Raw genomic sequence first — 22,648 nt, forward strand, 5'->3', positions numbered from 1 at the left:
TAGCTCATACAGCAAAGATACAAAACCAGACTTTCGGGAAGAAAGTTCTCGCTGAAGTTTAAAGTCTCATCAGCCAGACAGGACAGTCTGTCACACAATCACTGAGGACACCAGCAGGGCAGTAATCCTAACCCAGTATCTCTCCTAACTGAAAAAGAGATGGTTTCAGGCAACCCCAGTAACACTGATTTGCTGCAGTCCCCTCTGCTGTCTGACTGCCACACCAGTGCTTGTTACAAAAAAGGCAGTTTTGCCACCACTGAAACAAACACTAGTGAATAGCTTTGTTGAGACAGAGGAAAACTCAGGCTACTCAAAGAGGCCATCTTCATTAACTGCGCTTTAATTCAACACTCTTACTCTTTATTCTCATTTCCTTATTACTGCTTTAAACATTTACATTGAAGTTTCATGATAGATTCTTCAATTGCTATTGTCACCTCATTTCAAGTAAAAGCAGATTATGAATTCATTTTGTATGCCATTTGTTCAAGAAAAGAATCAGACTTGCATATTTCTGTTTTCATAACAGATCTGTGCATTTCTGAAAGTCATGAAGCCCTGAATTTTTCATAGCAGGCGTTTTCTGAATTCACTTTTAATGCCCCAACAGCTGGTAAAGTACCCAAGCATTATTACCAATGTACTCCCACTTTGGTGTACCTTTCCAAGGATCTGGGAATAAGCTTGCATTTTTTATTTTAGCAAGATCTATAAGCAGCTTATGACAGTTTGCCCATCAACAGAAAAGGCAGGCAGAGAAAAGACAGGCAGCTACATTGATACACAGCTGTTAGTTTGACATGCTGTGGGTACACGACCCACTTCCAGTTTCTATGATTTATTTCCCAACTGAGAAGTGGCTGTATGTCAGGATGCCTACCCCACCCCTTAGTCTAACATCTCATTACATCTTGTTTGAAGGAAAACCGAAAGGTACTATAGTGATAGCTCTGAAAACTGCAAAGTTATTGTAAACCTGAGGGACATGCATGTTTAGCATCTATTTCCAGGTAAGTTTTAACCAAATTGTTAAGAAATAAACGCTATACATATCTCGGTGTTAGACCTTGGCAATATATTTAAAACCCCCACCTGGTTCTATCCTCATTTCTTGGGTTATGACTTAATTACATATTACAAACTGTTGGTGCTGCTGGGTCTTTTGCCCTAGGGAAAGCGTCAGCTATGTAACAGTATTGGTTAAAACACTACATCTTTTGTTTGTGATACCATCACTAACCTCTTGACCACATCTTCCAGTTCACTACGAGGACAGTAAAGATACTGTTGCATGGGATGAAGAGCTATTTATGATTTCCTCCCCTAACCTTCAAAGTGTACAAGTTGTCACTTATCATAGAACAAAGTAACCATCATCCAACGGACACAACAGAACTGGTTTCTAAGGATCAACATGGGAAGAGCAGTATAATGTTAGCATCCAACACAGGAATAATAATAAATTTATTACAATAGAAACAAACAGATAAAGCATTAGTTCATGTACAAAATATTGATAGCATTCTGCTGCCTCAGTCAGTGCTTACTAAGTACCCACATTTAAAAACATCCTAAAACTGATGACACCACACAGATTTACGAAGATCATAGCAATTTCTTGACACTACTGTAAGAGAGCCAGCTACTCTTTAAGGTTTGCTGCACAATACAGGGAGATGGAGCAGAATATAACAGGAACATCTGAAATCTGAAATTCTTCTGCACCAGGAAAACGTGAGCAACTTATAAGCATGGGGAAAATAAAACCACACTATGCATGAAATTAGTTACTCATGGCAAGTGCTTTCATTAGAAGTGCCCAACAATAAGGCAGCTGATGACTGACGTGAGTGCCTATCATTGCTCAAGGCACAAAATATCAGTTCAGTTGTTAGTCAGTTCTACTCCTGAGCTATGTTGGTTCTTTTCTTTTTAAACAAACTGATGTAGCATAGATGCATTTTCACTGAACTGCATCAACTCCCAAAGTAAACCAGATGCCTCAGAGAGACTCTCAGTAAAAGAAGAAATGTAGCTACAAGCCTGCTGGATTGATTTGTGTTACTAGGCCTTTATACTGTTGGGTTTCCCCCCACTACCTTTACACACACACTTACAGAGTTTATACCTCTGTAGTCAGCGTGCACATTAATAGCTCTTCTTTCTCATCACCTCACTCTTTTGGACATGTAGTCCATGCTAACCAAAAACAATTTATATAAAGTAGTGTTTAAAATAAGCTAGAAAATACTTCTTTTCTCTATTTGGTTCCCCACCCCCCAAGTATAATTATCCAGATTTGTCTCTCATATTTGAGGGATGCCTTAAAAAGCTGTAATTTATGCCATCTCTGGGCAAAGCCAATAGGCAAAAAGATTCCTGCAACCACTGAGAAGTTTGCAAGCACATTCTAGTCGCAGCTAATTTATTTCTGGGGCAGTATCAGGTCACAAAACATACAGCGTGAAAGGAATACTGGCACTGAGCAAACTTTGAAGCAAATTAGGACATTCTCTCCCTATTCCCTCTTATACCAGACTCCCTGATGGAAGTCCACAAATAAATTTCTTCTCTAAGAAGACAATAAAAACTCATCCTAATACAGTCTCAAGAACCATATATACACATTTTGTATATCTGAAAATGCTGGCAAAAGTCCACAGAGGCAGAAGATAAAAAGCATGAAAGCTAAGTCTAACATCAGGTTCTCTACTGAACCTGACACCTAGAAACAAAACAACATAAGGCTTCTTTCTTCTGAAGTACCCTCCCCAAAATGCCTGTGATTTTCCAGTAGCATGTGGAAGAGGCCAGCTGTCAAGACCTTCTTTCTTGCTTCACAACTTAGAAAGTGAGATGTTATGCAGCAGAGAGGCAGGCCTGACGAATACTTTGTGCCCAGGTGTTTAAGAGTGCCGTGACTGAATGCTTGTCTGGAAGTTGCAATAGTTTTGAAGTCATGTACCGATACACTGACTGCAAAAAGGGATTGGCTGCTGGAAAAAAAAGATAACAGATAAACAGAGTTATAGTAAAAATAAAACAAATAACATTTTAAAAATAATTTAAAAGGAGTAATACTAGGTGTCCTCGCTATTAGAACAAACACATGCCCAACAAATGTCATGATAGCATCCTCATACCATACTGTCTAGGGTTTTTTATCCACAGAGGGCTCTGATCTGGATAGTCTGCTGGAACGCTGAGCTGTAGTGGTGGGACGTTTGGAAGATTCTTGTCATCTAGAATGCAAACACACTTCCCATCAGAACAAAGCATTGCTTGCTGGACGGAGGGGTTTTTTGTGAACAATTCAGCTTGGTTTCTAGCCTCTGAACCCCAAGGAGGAACCAAGGTGTACATGTCCATTTTTATTGGAAGGCAATCTCATTGCTCACTTTAACAACACTCTTAAATTCTTGGAAGTAAAGCCTGGCAAACATAGCTCCATCTCTTACACATTTCTGCACCTTGCCAATCTCACCATTTCATCAGCTGAACTTCACTAAGTTAGACACTTCATTTTTGAAAATTAAGTGCCTTACATACTAATATTCAGGACAAAACCAGTTCAGATTTCTCAAACTAAGGGGAGGCGTAATCTACTTTCCCACTGGAATCCAAGAGCAAAACAAGTTAATGGACTGTAACGCTTCATGATTATTCATCTGGGACAAAAAAAAGATGCAATCTGACTTTCTTTCTAGAACATACACCATTGTCAGTGATCATTAGTACAAATTGAAATAGACCCTCCCAAAAATTAACATTTCTCTTGCTCCATCCTATTTATTGGAGGCAGAACAATTCTCCCATATCAGTACAGGTCAAATCAGGAATCAAGACTGATGCTAGCAACAAGTCATTTTCTAGACTCTAAATTGCAACTTGAGTGCAAAGAAAGGATCAGTGTGAATGAAATCTCCAGGTGTACCCTGAAGCAGGCTGAGTGGAATGTCATGATTAAGCAGTGCTATGAATCTGATAAGTACAGACTTCATGCAGAAGTCACAGGTTGGCAAGATTCAAGACTTAGCAAAAAATTCTCCAAATTTCTACAGTCAAGCTCAGCACTTTCTGAATTCAACGTTTAGTTTCTTCTTGCTTACCTAGCTTGCATATGAGATGAACTGTGCCATTATTACTGCAGTGGGAAGGGTCCAGGTTCACCAGAAATTTAGGATTTAATCTTGCAACTTCCCCTTGTAAGACATTTGGTATGGTCTGTCTTTCATCCTCTTCATATTTCCGTTTTCGAGGGGAAGCAACTGGGGCCCTATGTAAAATACAGTTGACAAAAAGATTAGGTGAAAATACTATGCCAACACCACATTTGTAAATTATTTTACAGGTGTAAAAAGGAAAGATATAACTCACACCCGTCCATAAACCCATCTGTTCTTTTAGTAGTTGCTACAAATCATAAATTCATAAATTAAGGAAAAATTATTAAGACAGAAGCAGGTCAATGATACATACGTGATCGGTGGTCCATGAATTGCAGTCATAGCTGGCATAAACGTACGGTAAAGGGAATGGTTGAAGACTGGTGAACGGATGTTGGCCAAAACAGCATCCAAAAGTGGCTGACACAAGTACTGCTGTTTGGTGGGGGGCACTGGGGGAGGCGGAGGAGTAGGCTAAAACACAAGAGAAGCCCCTTTTCTTTTAATCATCACCAAAAAAGAAATCTCTACTATTGATTCTGCAAAATTTTATAGCGGTAAACTTCCAATGCATGAACTGCAAAGGATTCTCAAAACTGCATACAGTAACATTAAGGAAAAAAAAAAAAGCCGTCCACAGCTTTCATTTAGGAAGTCTGTCCTGAAATCAGCTGCAAATGTTCATAGAATTACTCAAGTCTTTGCACAAAGCACAAGAACTTGAAAGTTCAGTTAAAAGATACACAGGTGACTTACATGAAGTAAATGTTTGCTCATTATTTCCTGTTTTCTTATTTTGTCCAACCTTACTTGAAGTCTTAACAGCATGAGCAAGAAGAAATGCAAAATATTATCTTGCCAAATCATAAGACCTTTTGGAATTAATTGCTTATCTCTTGCTAGTGCAAAGCATTACGTACCACAGCCATATCATTTTTCAGCTTCTCCAGAGCAATTTCACATTTCTGCAGTGTCTTCAGAGGGCACCTGCAGAAAAGGAGAAATTTAATCACCACAAAACAGTCACCTCAGCTGAAGTGTTTCTGCTGTCTGAGCCCCACAGACAGCTGCAATGCCAACATGGCTGCATGCTAAACAACAAATTTCTGGAAGAGCTGGGGAACCTGATGTCCAGCCCAAAGGAAAAAGAGTTACCGTTTTGAAGGGTCAGTCAGGATATCTAAGAGACTCTTCATTTTACTCAGGTCCTTCTTCCTATCTGAAATAACATCAGAGACACAAACATGACTACAAGAATAGTTTCCATACTTGCAGACAGAAATTCAGTACACTGTTAAAAGTGAAAACATGAGCCAATACTGAGGAAAGTAGTGAGGATCAAAGATCCTTCCTCTAACCGTAAGTATATCCATTGTATAAGCTTTACGTGTCTCAAAAATATCCAAAGTAACAGAAAACTGATGGGAATTTAAGGATGAAGATTTTACCCACTCTTCACAGTGAAATCTTTACAGTTATAGGCAAGAAAGAACAACTAACTTTCACTGTCATTTTTAACCCCTGGAATAGAAACGATCACAAAAGGCAAGGTACTGCTTCTTTCATCAGAAGAGACAGTTGACAGAGAAATGCATGACTAAATATAGGGAACCTCACCTTCATTTTTATCTATTTTATTGATCATCCTCCGGAGTGGCTCAATGTATTTTGACAGCTGTTTGAGTTTCTCCAGATATTGTTGCTCCTCTGACTGGCTAGAACTGGCTGGACTCATGACAGAATTTGGATTTCCTGGCAATAAGTAAACACTCCATGTCACAGGGATGATAAAAGATACTGTAGAACAGCATTCTGACATTTCACAACCTAGATCTGAAATGTGACGCTCTCAAAGCATAGCTCATGTCAAATATCCAAATCCACAATTGGACACCCTCCACAATTTATTGCTTGTCCAACCCTCTAGTGTTTGTGTAGAAATAATGTTTTCTGAGGACAGAACAGCAATTTAATACACTTTTTTTCTGAAAAGATCCAAAGTTTCATATACCCAATTTCTAGGTCCTCATTTTGCTTCATTCTGGTGCCTTAAACGCTAAATCAACACACTGAATTTGTTGTAGTTTTCCTTAAGTCAGTGCTTTCCAAACTGCAGAGGAGCCAGTATGTTACTTCCATTCACAGTATCAGAAACTGCTAATTACATCTGGGAGAGAGAAGAGCACAACTGTCAGAGTATACCTAGGAAGGTGTTTTGGAGCCTGCCACCTGTGATTAAGTCCTTTACATCGTTTACAATTGCTTGCTGTTGCTAAGGGTTCCTTCCCGCATGGTACTAAGGAATCATTATGTCTCTATAAACTTTCCCCATTAAATTAAGTATCGTTCTTTTTTCAAAAGACTGGGGAAGTTCAAAAAAAAACATTACATAGTTCAGTGATGACAAGAGACCTTAATTGATTTTGATTTGAGATATCCATGTTGTTGTGTTCTGTGGTGCATGTGACATGTTCAATATTTGCAGTGCTGGCTGCTTTGTAGAGCTCTTTAAAGTTTACATCGTGCCAAACAATAACAGGTTTCCTGAGAACTATTGTAGTTAACAAAACATACCCCAACTCACAGTCTGCAGTATAGTTCTCAGATCATTTACCTGGAGTGTTTAAAGGACCTGGGGATGGGACACTAAAGTTCTGAGGTGTTCGTGCAGCTGCAGGGCTCTGGGATGGTTGTGGAGATGGACTGGGGAGAAAGCTGCTGGGTGATGGAGCTGGGCCAGAGCTGAAAAATAAACATAAAATCAAGCCTGCCAAAATCTGACAAGGAAGCATGATCAGCCTGTGAGCAGATACGCTTTTAGTAAGCATTGTTATGGCACTCTGTAGCTCTGCCAGTGAGGGTTTCACACTCAGCTTCTTCATTTACAATAGGGGTTTTCAGAGTGTGTTCAGCACAATCCCACCTGTGCTCTCACTGAAGCTGATACTAAAATTCATTCACTTCAATGGAAACAGTGTAAGATATATTGAAAGCTTCTGAAAACCTCACCCGTAGGGCACTTACAAAGGTCCTCAAAAGCTGCAGTCTAGCTCACCTGACATTTGAATTTGGCTGAGAAGTTGGCTGGCCTGGCTGAGGAGATGGCTGTGGCTGTGGCGGCGGAGGCATTGACTGGGGTGTTTGGGCTTGTTGGACAGGAGATGGGGATGACATCATAGTAATATTGTTCTGGCTGACCTGAAATATGGAAAAAGGAAGATCAATAACAACAAAAGGGAGCAGAGGATGGGAACCTAACTAAAAGGCTTTACCTACAGAGAGAAGCATATCCTCAGGCCTACAAGGAATGAAAGGGTTAGTCTCCTGTTCTCCCCCATAATGACAGTCCCACCTGTATCACTCTTGAGGCTCTCAGGGCAGTACTTCATATCAACTTTACTAGAAATAACCATTAAAACGGCACATAATTTGAATAACTGTATAATAATTGTTTTTCATTTCCCACACCATCATGCTGCAGTTCAAATGTCAGAAGTGCCATCTGAAAAACCTGTACTTTATTAGAACTAGAGTAAGGAAGAGCAGAAAGAAAAGACAGTTCTAACTTGAGAATAGCCATAAAACCCCTTCCTTATTCTGACATTTAATTACAGTCTTCAAAGGTCTGTCAGACTTGACTGTAGCTTCCCAACTGGTTTCCTTTAGGAGGAAGGAAGAAAAAAAAAATTAAACCAAACTACCAATATCTTGTTTAAACATCTTTGAAAATCTGGGTGGATATAGAAACACTCCAAACTGCATGGCTGGGTGGAAGGAAAAAAAAAAAAATGCAGCAGCTTTCTAACCTTTGGAGAATGATGAGGTGTGCCTAAAGGACAAAAAGAGGAGTAAGAGCATTTCCAGAACAGCACCAAACTCTGGGTAACAACTAAGTTTATTCTGTACACTCTAAAATGCCAGAGCCAAATGATGCTCAAATTAGTGCAACTTCTCACATTGGTTCTAAAGGACATTTTTCCCCTTGACTACTTAAAATTAAACAAAAAAGCCCTGCATCATGGCCAGGAGCATGGTATAGTAATGCAGATATTAAGTGATCATGTTTGAGGCACATGCAGAGTTCTTATGACCCGAGGCTATAAATGCATACAAAGATAAATTGCATTAGCCTGCAGAGGCCACATACTGTGACTCAGCAACCCATGCATCCATTCTGTAAGTAACTGATTAACATCTTTATGAATTAACAACTCTGTTTACCTCGGTCTAAACCATTTTTAAGCAAAGGTCCCAGTAAACCCACAAGTCCCAGATACTTCATGGGCACTGTAATTTGGTGTTGTCCCTCACTTGTTAAATATCCATCTAAATCATCCAACTGTTTCCAGAGGACATGTTATTTAGCACATTAAAAAATAAGTATTGCACAGTCTACTTTTGCATGTACACACTGAATATGACAGGAAATGCTTTGCTTGGAGTATCACATTACAGCTATGCAAGAGGTCACGTTCCACTAAAAAAAGGGAAAAAAAAAGGGCTTAAAAAATTCCCAGCTAGGTGCAAATGTAATACTACTAAATTGAAGATACTAGTTTATTATCCATTAAAGCATAGTTTAAAATCAAATGCAGCCTGATATGCTATGATCTTTTTTTTTTTTTTAAATCTTCAATAATCCCATCACCTTCGCAACCTCTCCTATAAAGATAATATCTACAAACAGGTAAGGTTGAAATGATGTTTTAAATCAGCTATTATATCTTCCTTTTCTCCATAATCAACGAATACTGAGACTGTGCTTACTGTTTTTCATAGTGGGTGGATTCTTTAACAGCATGTGTCTCCTCAACAGTTGGAAAAGCATTTCTGAGATTGAAAAGCATAGTCTGCCTCCCACAGAAACCAAGCCTTCCAAACTGCTGTTTGGAAGGAAGCTAGAACGAACACTGCAAAAAGCACTCCCTGATTTTTTTACAATTCTATTTAACATTCTATTAAACAGCAAGTGATTTAGAACTTACCCATATGGATGCTGCACCCATTTTTCATCAAGTCAAACTAAGACCACTTTTGAGTGGTTCACCACTTCCTGAAAATCAGGCCCCTTTTAAGTGTCTCAAGTTGGTTATATAAAAATTACTTCTGAAAACTTAAATCCTTGTGTTTTGGGAAGGAAGAAAGATTTCATTAGTTTTTTTGCCAGATTTAAGCTTCTGTATCTACTTCAACACCAAGGTCCCTTCACATTAATTTACAAATGTTGCAGAAAAGCAAAGAAAAGAACATACAGCATCTACTGTGCACAAGCATAGAATGAATTACATTTTTTCTGCATTACCCCTTCTCCTTTAAGTACATGCAGAGGCTAACAGCTTTCCTTCTTGCAACAAGTTTGCTCTCACCAGCTTCATTGCAGAATACCAAAGGCTAAACTCTAATATTAAGCAAAATTGCGAGATTTTCAAAAACATGCACTCAGAGGTATGCAGTTCTGAACTTACTGCCTTAGTTTTCGTTGTAAGCAGTTAGTTGCTAGGTAATAATTTCAGATGTCCTTCTATAGAACAAGTCTAAAGATTAAGCTCCATTAAGTGCATTTAGCTCCTCATTTACCCTTCATCTTCCACATATATAAGGAAATACAACTACATATTTTTTCACTGCAGGATGAGAGTTTATGCATCTACAAGCATATTCATGGACAGCTATTACAGCCCACTGAACATGAATTTACTCTGTGAGTCTACAGTGACCTGATCACGACACCAAGACCTAATTTTCTAAAGTCTTGCCCAAAAGATATTTAGGCTTTCATGACAAAAGTTTGCACTTAGTATCCACTAAATGAAAGCTATTCTTAGTGTTTAGAGCACACCATGCTGGAAGATAAACTTAGCTGTGAGGCCTACCTCCACTTTGCTGAGTCTCAGGCAAGGAACAGCACTCAGTAGAGAAGGCTAGCGAGAGTTTTTCAGAAGCTCCCAGTAGCAAGAGTGTACAATATGCAGAAGTTAATGGCAAGGAAAAGGAGACTGCAACAAGGAAGTGATGGGTAATAATGAGGAACAGTAGAAACACTTTTAAGTCTAAAGGAAAACTCTAGAAAGCATTTACACTACTGTACTTATAGATTCAGTGTTAAGCCAGTAAGCAGAGCTTTGCCTACTCTGTTGCAAACTGGGTTTAAGGTTCACCATTACGCTGCTTTACATGACAAAATGGAAATTCTGCAGAGCTTTAAATAACCTCAGATACAGGTTTCCATATTCCCAGTCAGGACACTATCCCTCGCTTTATTTAATATTAACTCAGTTTTACTTTTTTTCCTACATTTTCAGTTTGCTGAAGATTTTGTGCCTACAATAAATTGGAAGTTCGTACCATTGCAGACTGCAATAAAACTGTAGACAGAACTTGAAGGTTTTGACACTAGAAACACAGGAGAATGACTGGTATTAGCACATTAGTTAGCTTTTGCTTTAGGTAAGTATTAGATTAGTTTAATCTTTTAAAATCTCAGGATCAGCAGGTTTCTTCAGCCAATCTAAATATGGTATATGAAACTTCTTTCAGCTGTTCAAAAAGTGACACTAACATGGGTTGTAATTTATGCTTGGAAACTATTCAGGCACAAACTAACTTCAGCTAAGAAAAAAAAAAAGTCAGTTCTAATTCTCTGGCAATTCAAAAGACCGGGAGAGTGGAATGCTATGCCATATCAGTAAATACATTCTTTTGATTGAAAGGACCGTAACAGCAAAAAAAGGCTAACCAAGCAAAAAAACCCACTGCAGAATCAACTGAGCCCTGTGATAGAAAGGACAGGCTGACATTTTTGCCATATGGGGTAAAAATAAACAGCCACACAGTACTGATATCACATCTGGTCCTTCTGTTGAAAGAGATTCTTCAGTGCAATACCAAGATTCTTTTCTAAAGAGAAAAGACACTCTGAACCTACCTATCACCAAGTGTAAAAGACATTTGATACTGTAGTCAAGGAGATGGCAGACTCTTAAATGAGTAATTAATAACCAGATATATGCTACAGCCCTTTGCTCCTATTGTGAACCGATGCAAGGGCTTTGATGACAAGGAAGTTATAACATATCCAACAGACAGAACTATTTAAGCATTTTACAAAATTAAGAGGCCTAAATGACAACACTTCTAGTTTCTAATCTACCTAGAACCTGAACAAAATGTTTTGGCAGACAGCACTCGAGGTTCATGCTCATTGAGAGCTGCCAAGTATATGGCATGTTAAACTGGCTTTAAAAACATGCTTCCAACCACCATTAAACCATGACTCACTCACTCATCCTACCACCTGCTTAGGAGCCATTTTCACTCCAATCACCATTCATAAAGAAATTTCCTTTATTCTTCTGCCTCCTCTAGTTGTTCAGTCTTTTACATCATTTTCACAGTCTTTGGCATGCTACCAAGAGCACTCCTTGATGACCAATTCACTTGGTGTCAGAAATCAAAGCTTTTCAATAACCACAGACATGACCAGCCTATGGCACTGAATGCTTAAACTAAAGGTCTTTTGTTATGACTCAAGTATTAAATATAAACCAATCTAATACTTAACTATCTATCGGAAGGCCTCATTGTCAAACCAAACATTGTGAATACTTCATATGGCAAATGATGGTCTCAGTATATATAAACTGCTACAGTGAATAAAGCTCAACATAAATTCTCCTTTGACTCAACAGCTATGCCTGGGTTTTATTTCAGTTAACATATAAGCAATGACCTGGATTGAAATGACCATCCATCTTAAATCAGAAACAGCAACAGATGTGTTTGCCTAGGTCTGCAGAATCTTTCTGGTCATTGTATCTGCCATAGCAAATTCCTGAGAAGAAAAGGCTGTGCCTATTAAACTTGATGCAGCAGCACTAGGAAGCAGTTTCAGACATTCCACAGCCCCACGACAAGCTTGCAAAGGAAACAAAAATGCAAAGAGTGAAGAAATTTTCATTAAACCTATGAACAAAATGCAGCAGTATTAAAAACTAAAACTGCACCTGGTATTAAATTTGAAAATTAGCATTGAGAAGAACAAGACGTGGTTCATGAATAACAGACAGAAAATTCCAATTGAATGCTATTCCACCATTATAATATGGTATGTATTTAAACCAACACCAATCACACAGGGCTCAGCAAACTTCTGCAGAGCAGAGCAGTCCCTTGTTTTATGACTTAGTGGTAAAAGCTCAATACTATTTCATTCCAGTTCTCCCCATTCCTGCTCCCGCAAAATGACACACTTTGCTTGCAAAACATGTTTGTGAGGTCTTTAGCAGATCTGAACCTGCACCAGGCAGATGCAGTACTCTGACCTCACGTATCTTCCAGCAACAGCTGGATAGGTGCTGCCAGCCTCCCTACACAGGTTCTTCTCTGATGCAGGCGCAAGTGGAATCCCTCTGGCAGTTCATCCTACACAACTGTGAAAGAAAAGCACAGTTCCTTTTTTTCTTGGTCCCTTATATCATGCCAAGGTACTCAAACTGAAGTGAGCCAAGTTTACTATTAATGAAAGAAGCACCTGTACAGAGCATGAACACATAAGTGAGGTCCCAGACACAACTCAGGCAGTACACTGCAGCACTGACTTGCAACACTCTCATAAATGCACACTCCTGGAGTATGGACAGAGACTAAACAGAAACCACAAAGTTCTAATTTGAGACTTGAATCAATTATGAACATGGAAACATTTTAAATGTCAAAATAAAGATCTATGTCACTTTAAAAATGCTTTATTTGATATCCCAAGCTCTCAGAAAACCTTTTATTTAAAATTAAAAAGGATCCATAAAAAACCTAAACAGTCCAATACCCTGAGTTACACCAGCAAGTTGTTTGATGAAAAAGTGAACTTCCCCTTGCTTGAAAGCAAGTGCTATACAATCACGTATTGAATGCTTTGCACAATTCCTGACACAATGTGCTTTGACTCAGTAAATACCTGTGGCATTTGCTGTCCGCCCAAAGGAATGGAGCTTGGCGGCGTAGCAGACACAGCGGTGGTAGGCGGGAACCGTGGTCTTATTTGCATCCCACCTCGGGCCATAGGTGCGGTGATCATCTTTGAGGACAGAGGGACAACAGACAAAAGTAATCGCAAAACAAGAAATGCAGTGCACTGGCAGGATGAGAAGCACATGCAACCTCCAGGAATTAGGGGGAGGGGGAGCATGAAGGGAAGGTTAGTGAGCTTTTCTCTAAAGGTTAACCTAACATGCTAGCTTATAAATCAAACTCCTTTTTATGCCCTTTCTGTTCATTTTTAGAAAGCATCTATTGAATTCTAGGTATCTTGACAGAGATGATATGTAGATTCAGATTCATGGGTCAAGGTCGACTCTGCTTTGCATTTGCATGAAGGGCTTTTCCTAAATTTTGCCTGACATCTTGAATTTCTAGAATTCTTGGAAACAAGTATTCTAAGATTGTTGTCAACAATGCTCCATGTAAGAAGCTATATAATGTCACAGGCTTCTGATGTGCTTTCCCCCACTGTGGACTCAAAGGATTTAGCAGTATTTGCATATGCCACCTTTCATTATAAAAGAATTTGGCAGACAGTTCAGCAGCAACTGTCAGTAGGAATGCTCTACAGTGAGCAAAATTTCAGACCAACCTAACCTATGACAGTATAACAATGCCAAAGACAACAAAACAGATTTCTCGGTTTGAAAAAGCCATTTCCTTCCTTTTATAACCCACAGAATAAATCAAATATATCCTTGTAATTTCCATCATTTTGACAAATACCCATTCCTCTATTACTAAGCTGTGCTGAAATATTCTGAGTCCACAATCTGCCTCAAGCTTATTCATGCACTATTTGATTCTCCATGTATAGACTGAGCATACCCTAAAGTACAAACATTTAGCACCAATGAAGAAGGTTAGCATTAGAATTTGTATTTTAAAATAGTCTTAGGACTATGCTACTCTGCAGTGTCTAGAAGTGCCTTTCAGACAGATTTAATCAGATACATCTGTATAGCCCTCTGTTACTTAATATTTGATATTACACCATATACGCTGAGAATTTACAGCAAATACAGCATATTTTTGAGGTAGTATTTGGGTAACTTTGGCAGACTCACTTATCAGTAAAAGAACTTCTGTTTGGTTCTTCAAAGATCTACAGTAAAGTTCTCTGGGCTATTTTTTCTTCCAGCATCCTTATTACCAAGGAACCTACACAGGCCCTAACTAACCTAACAGTTAATGAAGTCTCCTTTCAGTAAGTGACTTGGGGCATTCTTGCTTAGTGTTCTATGTAAATGGACTGAAGCAGCCAGCAACATGTCTCTAGAGAGTCAGAGAATGCATGTGCTTACAATTGTTAAAAATAAATAAAATTAAATACAACATAGCAAGACTGAAAAAGGAAAGCAATAACTGATAAAGGAAATAGTGTCAAATTCAGCACAGCTGTTAGTTCACAACATCAGAGCAATGCAGTCCCTTTCCATCCAGGCAAAGAAGGATGGTCAGAGACAGGATTTCAAAAGGGAAACAAATGAGAGCGCTTCAGACATCACACACACATGCACATGTACACACACAGCATGCAACAGCCACCACAAGCAAACACAACAACCCAGCACTGGCACAAAGCACAGGTGGATGCTACAAAGTGCAGTGAAGAGCTACAGTATCAACATGAGAGCTGGTGAAGCAACACAACCCTAACAAAAAAACAAACAAACAAAAAAAAAACCAAAAAAGAAAAAGGAAATTGCTAGGAAAAAAACAAAACATATCCTTCCAGGCACAATCACCCCATCTTAGACCCTCGTGAATTCACATGGATCTCTGGAGCGTGTGAAATCCCAGGGATGTTATGGTGACCCACATGTCCCATCTTAGTCCTGTTTCTCATGCCACACCACCAAAGTGTGAAGATTTAGATTACTTCCTCAGAGGTCAAGGAAATTAGAAGCACATTCACAGTTTAAGTGTCTGGCAAACTACTGAACACCAGCATGACAAACTCCGATTCAAAGGCTTTCAGCTGTTTGTTGTATTGTGGTTGGTCAAACATGTATGCACACAATTTTGGGTTTGATTTTCTGTTTTTTGAAATATGTGTTTTGAAAAGGAAGTGTGTATATATAAAATGACACCAATTCCACTCTCAAAGTAATCTATTTTTCCCATTCTCCAGCTGATTCACATTTATGAAACTTGTCACCCTTTGACAAAGCAGTTGGGAAAGGGGGTTCCAAAGATTGCATCTGTTTTATGCAAAGCAGTATATCCACAAAGGAGTTGTTCTTGTCAGTCTAAAAACAGAAGACAACCAGAAGTGTTCAAGTACTTTTGAAAAAGATTTAAACTGAAGGCAAATCCTCCTCCACAAGTGAAACTGATTTATCTCAATTTACAGAATTGAGAATTTTACCCCACAAAAACAGACATCAAGCAGAGGAAGACAGTCTCCCTTCACTGTAAGATACAAAACCCCTTTACTTGATAAAAATGAAGTGGAATATAACAATATGAATCCTGAACCTGTAATTTTCTTTCATCTAAAATCCAAAGATTCAGAATTCTGTAAATATACAGCTTCTGGTGAGTGTAAGTACTTGTACTACTGTCACTCCACTAAAGGCAGCTCTGATTTTCAAAGAGCAACAACCAATCTGCATTCTGAGCACCTGAAGGAGTTGAACCAGAACAGTGATTATTAACACAACTCCAGCTGATTACAGATCTTCTCTTGGTGTTACAAGCACTTGTGTAGCACTCTGGTCACTAGGACACTACTTTGATTATTTACCAGCTTCACCTGTGAGTTACATACTCAATGAGGACTAGACACCCAAGCAAGGTAACACTGACCTGCATGGTGTCTTTACAACTTCAGACAACTTCAAAACTCACATGGATCCATGTTTAAACCTGGGATTGCTTTTACTCTTATGTAGAAAGGATGAACAGAAACTTTACGGAAAAGGAAAAACACAGCCACATCAACCAAAATTCCCAGCTCGAAAGCCCCTAGAGATTAAGTTTAAATGTAACAAGCAGAGATTAGGACAGGGTTTGTTTACAACAAAAGCTTTCCTGAACCAAATTAAGAAGTCAAGGCAGATTTATTAAAAATGCTGGTGCTAGTGAAAAACGTACTAAATACAAAGCAAAATCTACTCTTAAAACAAACTTCTTAAAAATAAAAAAAATCCATATACACTCTCAACACTGAAGCTGCGTTGTAATATTGTACACAGCCACAATCTTAAAACTAAGTATTATGTAGAGAAAATATATACACAAGTGCAAGAAACCCATTTAATTATTGGACTTCACAGAGTTAAGTGAATTTTAGTAGACTCATATTGCAATAGCATGAACATAAATGGAGTAAAGCCTGTATGGGAATTTTCTAAACTCCATCTGTGATAGATAATGAGCAGTCCCTGAATTTACTACACATCTGAATAAAGCTGCAATACAAAACCTGCTGTCAACCACCTTATCATTTGAAACTTTTCAAATGCACTGTGCTGTTAAGCCACTGGCATATGAATTCACTAAATAGGGCAAGAATTAAGTTAAGTCTACATATGCACAATCCATCTGGTTAGGAGTTGAAAAGAGCACCATTAAGTTAGTAAAAAGAAAAAAAGTCAGAGTCTCCTTCCAGTCAGCCTAGAGTCCCTGCAGCTCCCACCTGGAAATTATTTAAGAAACAAACCAAAGGTTTAATTGACAGTTCAACTGTAGAAAGAGAATTCTGCATTGCTGCCAGTACTGTATCAACTGTACTTACCACTGCTCAGCTTTTACATCCTGTGTTATGTTGACACAAGCAAAAGGACCAATACAGAAACAGAACTTAGCCACCAACAAGGATGTAGGCCACACGAAAGTTATGATGGTACAAGAGACTATTCCTGATACAAGTCTGGGACATGTTATGTTGAGGAACCAATTGTTATCACAGTCCACGTAAAAAGCTTCCAAATGTCTTACTGAATCTATAGTATTACTTGTGCACTGAAGGGAAAATGGTGCATGCAGACATGGAACGTCTGGGTATACGAAAAGAGCTCTGCCATTAATCCTAGTCAACCCCATTTCATCTGTCTGCCTCAGTCTCTCCATCTACAAAGTGGTGATAATTGTACTTACCCATGTCTGTAAAATGCCTCAATATGAAACACTACAGAGGTAAGCCACGAAAGACTATTTCATATTCTTGTGGAAAATGGGATGAGAGGTTCAGCTCAAGCCATTCCCAATTTTTTTTCCCCATGTCTCCTTCATACCAGACACACATCAAGGAACAATCACTGGGGCTACAAGTGTATTGCAGGATAAGAAAACTGTGTTAGACAATAAGCTTTCACCCAGCACTTTTTTTTTTTTAAATGTAACTCTGCACTTGTGACACATGCCATTTTTTCTTCACAATTCACATCCAGAACAAGAGCAATCTATATCTACCGCCCATTTCACTCAGAAAAAGAATGAAAGATGAAAGGAATGAGAGGGGAGTGCAGAGAGATTTCATTGTCTATACTATTTTTTTTATAGTTGATACATGGAGATGGAAGGTAAATCACATGTGAGTAAAGATAGCAGGCAAAGATTCACAGTACAGAAATCAGTTTACACCACAAAGCAGTCACCTAAGAAAGTTTAACAAAAAAAAGAGGTGATACACTCCAGGTACCAACAGTCAGACTTGTAGCGTGACCACAGTAGGTCGTCTTATTGATGTGCATTCCTGTGTCAGTACAGGCAACAATCTTACCTACTCAGGACAGAGAGCATGCACAGAGAGGTTGTCAACGAAATCCTGCCTCTGACTCCACGCAAAGGAGAAACAGCATAAAAGCCCATATCCCCTTTGTCAGGGATGACCGATGTCAGACCCCTCATCAGAAAGCCAACCAGAAACCCATCTCCATGCTCATCTCTAGCATGCACTTGCTACAGGCCTATAACTAGTGATACTGGCTCCTGGGCCCTTACCTGCCCTGAAGCTCCCATCTGAGCAGCTTGGGCCTGAGCTGCTTGCACTGCTGCCGCTGCCTGCTGCTGCTGGACCAGCTGAGCTCTTACCTTGAGTATGAAAAGAAAGAACTGAGTAAATATACCTACCTGACTAGGGTATGACACTTCTGTTTCAACTATATTTACTATACTCATAAAAAGGGGTGTGGAGACAAGATCAGCCTCACATACATACTTCTTCCTAGAGGTTTTGAGTTTTCTTTATGAAAAGAAGTTCCCATGTTTCTAACATTTAGAACAGTCTTCTCAGAGACTGTGCACCCAAGATTTGATTTCTTCTTGCAACTCTTCCCTGTACAATCAGGTCTTCCTATGACATTACTAGATACTTCAACTTTCTGGCAAACACAGTTAACCACATCTGTGTCAATTTCCCTCAAGCACACTGTATTATGCAGCTACCAATGACCAGCATTTCAAATGTTTATACATCACTACAACCATCAGTGTGATGTGCATGACACCTAACTACTCCTAGCTGAGCTGGTAGGAGAGCAAAGTCAACTCGTTCATGTGGGGTCAACAATTTCTCAAGTGTCATGTCAATAATTTCTCAAGTGTGGCTGACACTCCACTCAACCCCAGCAAGGCCCAAAGAAAAGCAAGTCTTGGGATTACACCTGAGCTTTTGCTCAACAGCATATACGGAGCCCAGAAAAAAATTACTGTGCTGCACCAGTTCAAAAAGCTGCACCATTAAGAGGATGACCCAGCAAGAGGTTCAACAGAGTAAAACTATTGTCTTTTCCACATTCTTTTCAAGGCAGGAACTACCAGTGTCTTAAACTTTGACCAAAACCTCTAAACATGGCAGCAGAAGCAAAGCCAGCACGCTAGAGAGCCAACACTGGCTCCAGTCACATGCAGTAGGCACTTCAAAGCACTTGCTCATGTTCTAGAACAGCAAATATCATGGAAGTAATTTTTCTTTAACCAGAGCTTGTTTCTTTTTCTGTTTCTTTTTTCACTTGTCCATTCAAGAGTAAGACAAAAAATTATTTTTAAATATTAGCCGCATAAATGATTTACACAGATTTCCAGAAGTCCTACTGTTAAGACACAAAACTGTTCTTTACTGAAAGGCCCAGACAAACTTTTAAACTCTCCATACTTATAACATGCTAACTACAGATCTCTTAATAAGCTGAGTTTTCTCCTACTTCATTATTAACAAAAGTCAAAGAATTTTTTTTTATTTCTCTAGAAGATTATAATGAACCAACAATCAGCTGGTCACTAGCCCTTACCTGCATTGCTTTTAATTGCTGTGGCGTAAGAGTAACAGGCATAACCTGACTAGGAATTTGTCCTGAGATTGCCTGTGGCTGAGATACCATGGGCTGGGGTTGAGGCTGGGATTGTGGTGGAAGCTGAGACTGTTGTGCCTGAGCAACCTGTTGTTGTTGTTGCTGCTGCTGCTGCTGTTGCTGCTGCTGTTGCTGCATCTGTTGCATCTGCTGTTGCATTACTTGTTGAGGTGGCTGCTGCTGTATCTGTTGTTGTGGTATTTGTTGCTGTTGCTGCTGCTGCTGTTGCTGCTGCTGTTGTGCCTGCATAGCCTGTGCTGCCTGCAGCTGCTGCATTTGGGCAATTCGCTGTAGTTGCTGCTGCTGCTGTTGCTGCTGCATCTAAAAAGCAGGAAAACCCAGGATGCTAAAGCTTCCAGCAATGCAATAGCAGCCTTATTTTTATAGCATAAACCAAGAGCAAACAGAATCCTAATACCCAGGCTGAGGTTTTAAGTCCAAAGGGAAAGCCCAACCTTTTTATACACTCACTCTTCATGTATCTCAACTCTACATAGTGTGTGGCCTGTGGCTTCAATATTACAAGCTTGTCTTGCTACTAAAACAGTTTTCAAAAGCAAAGCTGAAGTCCATCAGCTTCTCCTGTACAAGCGAGTTCAAAAGCACTTCTTCAAATGTAACCAGTCTGCATCAGCACCACCATTTACCAGAAACTGAATAAGAGTACAACAGCTGAAGTTTCCTCTTCTGCTTTTGTGCCTAAGGATAATACATATATACGATGTGCTTGGCACACATCTTTTAAAGTGGCAATGTGTAATTCACACAATGACAAAACAGCCACTATTTCTAGAGTAATACAAGTGCTTTTAGTTCTTTCCCACACCCCTGTTCTTGTCAGAATGAAAGACTATCCTGATGTTTATAAAGAGACAAAGGTTTTAATTCTCTATTGCTATGACAGAAGAAAACAACCAAATGACTGTTAAGCTTTTACTATGGGATATAATATATTGTTGCCAATTAACTTGCCAACCTAAAGTGGAAACGCCTTAACGACACACAAAGCTGATATTCAGTACTTCCATGCAAGCCAAGCATCACTTGACAAGTAACCGAACACAGATCACCTCAACTGCCATTGTCATCACCTGCTGTTGGTTTTGTTGCTGCTGCATCTGCAGTTTCAGCATGTGCTGTTGCTGCTGCTGGACGGCTTGCAACTGCTGTTGTTGCTGCTGCTGCTGTTGGGCTGCCGCAGCTGCTGCTGCCTGCTGCTGCTGGACCTGAAACTGTTGTTGCATGGCTGACTGTTGGGCCTGGAATTGCTGCTGCTGCAAAGCCACCTGCTGCTGCTGGAATTGTTGCTGCTGCTGCTGTTGCTGCTGAGCTATCTGCTGAAGCTGAAGTTGGGCTAAAAAGAAGGTAGACTGTACTTAAAACATGAGACCCAAACAGTGCAAGAGACAGTTACCCAGTATAACTCATAATAATTGAAGATAATCCCTAAAGTACATCAATGTTCTTCGTTAGCAGTATATACTTTTGCTTCCTCAAAGGGATTAGGCACATTTACAGAAGAATTAATGACACTTCCTACTACCAGGCTCTATTTCTCACTGCCTAGGTTGAGTCAGCAACCTAGGCAAAGAATGCAAAAATGTGCAGGAATAAATATGCACAGAGGTGATCAGCAGGAAGCACCATACCTGCAGAAAACCTTAGGTGAGCTCTACAAAAAGTTTGGAAGTTGTCATCTTATAGGATGAAAGAAGCATTTGCTTATACAACACTGTTCCTCACTACCCTAAGGAAGACATTTATCCCATTAGGTAGCAGAATTTGAAATCAATTCTTCCTGCAGTTCACTTGGCTGATTTAGCCAGAAATATGAAACCTCTTCAGCACCCTTTTCTTGTGGAAAAGTGTTATGTACTGAAAAGCTGATCCAGCAATTTCAGTGGTTGAAGCAAAGTGAACACTTACTCTGCTGAGTAGCTGTAGAGACACCAGGCATACCATGAGGGGCCATTCCCGAGGTTCCAGGAGGCTGCTGCTGCCCTGGGAGACTCATCTGTTGTCCCATTGGGCCAAGGCCACTCATGCCACTCATCGGTGCTCCTTGAGCTCGGGAAGCCATGCCCATTCCAGGTGCCCCTGCTGGGGGACCCCCAGTTAGATTCTGCAGGGCATTCATCGGATCTACAAAGAAAATAGTTACCAATATGCAGATAGCCATGCAATTGCCTCCTGAAAATCCTCTGTTCTCCATCCTCCACTCTCTGATCTGTCGGATTCAGACCATGACTACATCCAGTACTCTGAGAATCTAACATTCACTGCTCTGCCTGTGAGGCAAGAGGCTTCTGGCATGTCTCTGACTCTCTGTAAATAGAGTGGAGATTATTTAAGGTGCTTCAGGTTTGCCAAGTTCCAAATAGATTCTAAATACATTAGAGAAAAGGAACTTATTAGCCACCTCTGAATTTATATGCAAGTCAAAACAAGCTGCCCACAAAACTCCATGAGGATACCCACCCAGCTTGTTACCTCAAAAACCAAGAGTCTCACTGTGGATCCTATTAGTCTCTGCCTCCCAACATCAACACAGAGAAGCAGCAGAGGAAATAACTTTGCTATACAGTTCCCCCCATAACATCACATTTATTATGCAACGGATAAATTCAGTGCCTTTCATTTCAAGACAATTGTCATAATCTGAATCCTGGGCACACAGAAAAGTGAAGTCAAAGAAGGAATAGCAATTCAAGAGCGCACAACATGGGGTGCAAAAGCAATATTACTCAGGTATAGAACATAACACCGCCTTTTTCTTAAGAATACTTGTAATTTCCAACTGTCTAGGCTGGATGTTAATCAATCACAGAATTGCATATTTAGCCTACAGAGGGATAAAAATAGAGGATCATACTATGTTCCTAACATATGCTGCTGTAAGAATTAGCACAGAGACAGAAGACATGATCAGATCTAACCTCAGTCAAATGGCAGAGCGTGTATGCCCCACAAACACCCTGAGGAACCCAAAGCTTGTAACAGGGAAAAACTCGGACTGCTCAGCAGATTATCACTCTTGTTCTTTCAAGAATTTTAATGTTGAGCTAACCAAAGTACAAACAGAGAAACAAACAAGTCTCCTGTGTTACACCCAAAACACTGTCCAACCCCATCACCTTCATCACT

General features: G+C 39.7%; 1 protein-coding gene across 6 annotated transcripts in view; it reads right to left on the reverse strand.

The window, feature by feature from the left end:
* Positions 1-1,432: 1,432 nt before the first annotated feature.
* The window catches only part of MED15 (mediator complex subunit 15), a 30,041-nt gene continuing 8,825 nt past the window's right edge, over positions 1,433-22,648 (reverse strand). For 2 of the 6 annotated variants that reach the window (XM_074887323.1, XM_074887326.1), the window contains exons 5-18: positions 21,431-21,646; positions 20,596-20,858; positions 19,445-19,825; positions 18,156-18,245; positions 13,123-13,242; positions 7,225-7,367; positions 6,784-6,911; positions 5,787-5,921; positions 5,325-5,388; positions 5,090-5,156; positions 4,483-4,643; positions 4,113-4,279; positions 3,147-3,245; positions 1,433-2,999 (exon numbers count right to left, since the gene is read on the reverse strand). In XM_074887323.1, the coding sequence (XP_074743424.1) occupies positions 2,863-2,999; positions 3,147-3,245; positions 4,113-4,279; positions 4,483-4,643; positions 5,090-5,156; positions 5,325-5,388; positions 5,787-5,921; positions 6,784-6,911; positions 7,225-7,367; positions 13,123-13,242; positions 18,156-18,245; positions 19,445-19,825; positions 20,596-20,858; positions 21,431-21,646 (2,171 nt within the window). In that variant the 3' untranslated portion in view covers positions 1,433-2,862. The remainder of the gene's footprint in view (positions 3,000-3,146; positions 3,246-4,112; positions 4,280-4,482; positions 4,644-5,089; positions 5,157-5,324; positions 5,389-5,786; positions 5,922-6,783; positions 6,912-7,224; positions 7,368-13,122; positions 13,243-18,155; positions 18,246-19,444; positions 19,826-20,595; positions 20,859-21,430; positions 21,647-22,648) is intronic. The other 4 variants (XM_074887324.1, XM_074887329.1, XM_074887327.1 and 1 more) reach the window with 4 other exon arrangements.

The sequence above is a fragment of the Strix uralensis genome, chromosome 17 (genome assembly GCF_047716275.1).
Source record: "Strix uralensis isolate ZFMK-TIS-50842 chromosome 17, bStrUra1, whole genome shotgun sequence".
NCBI classification, from domain to species: Eukaryota; Metazoa; Chordata; class Aves; order Strigiformes; family Strigidae; genus Strix; species Strix uralensis.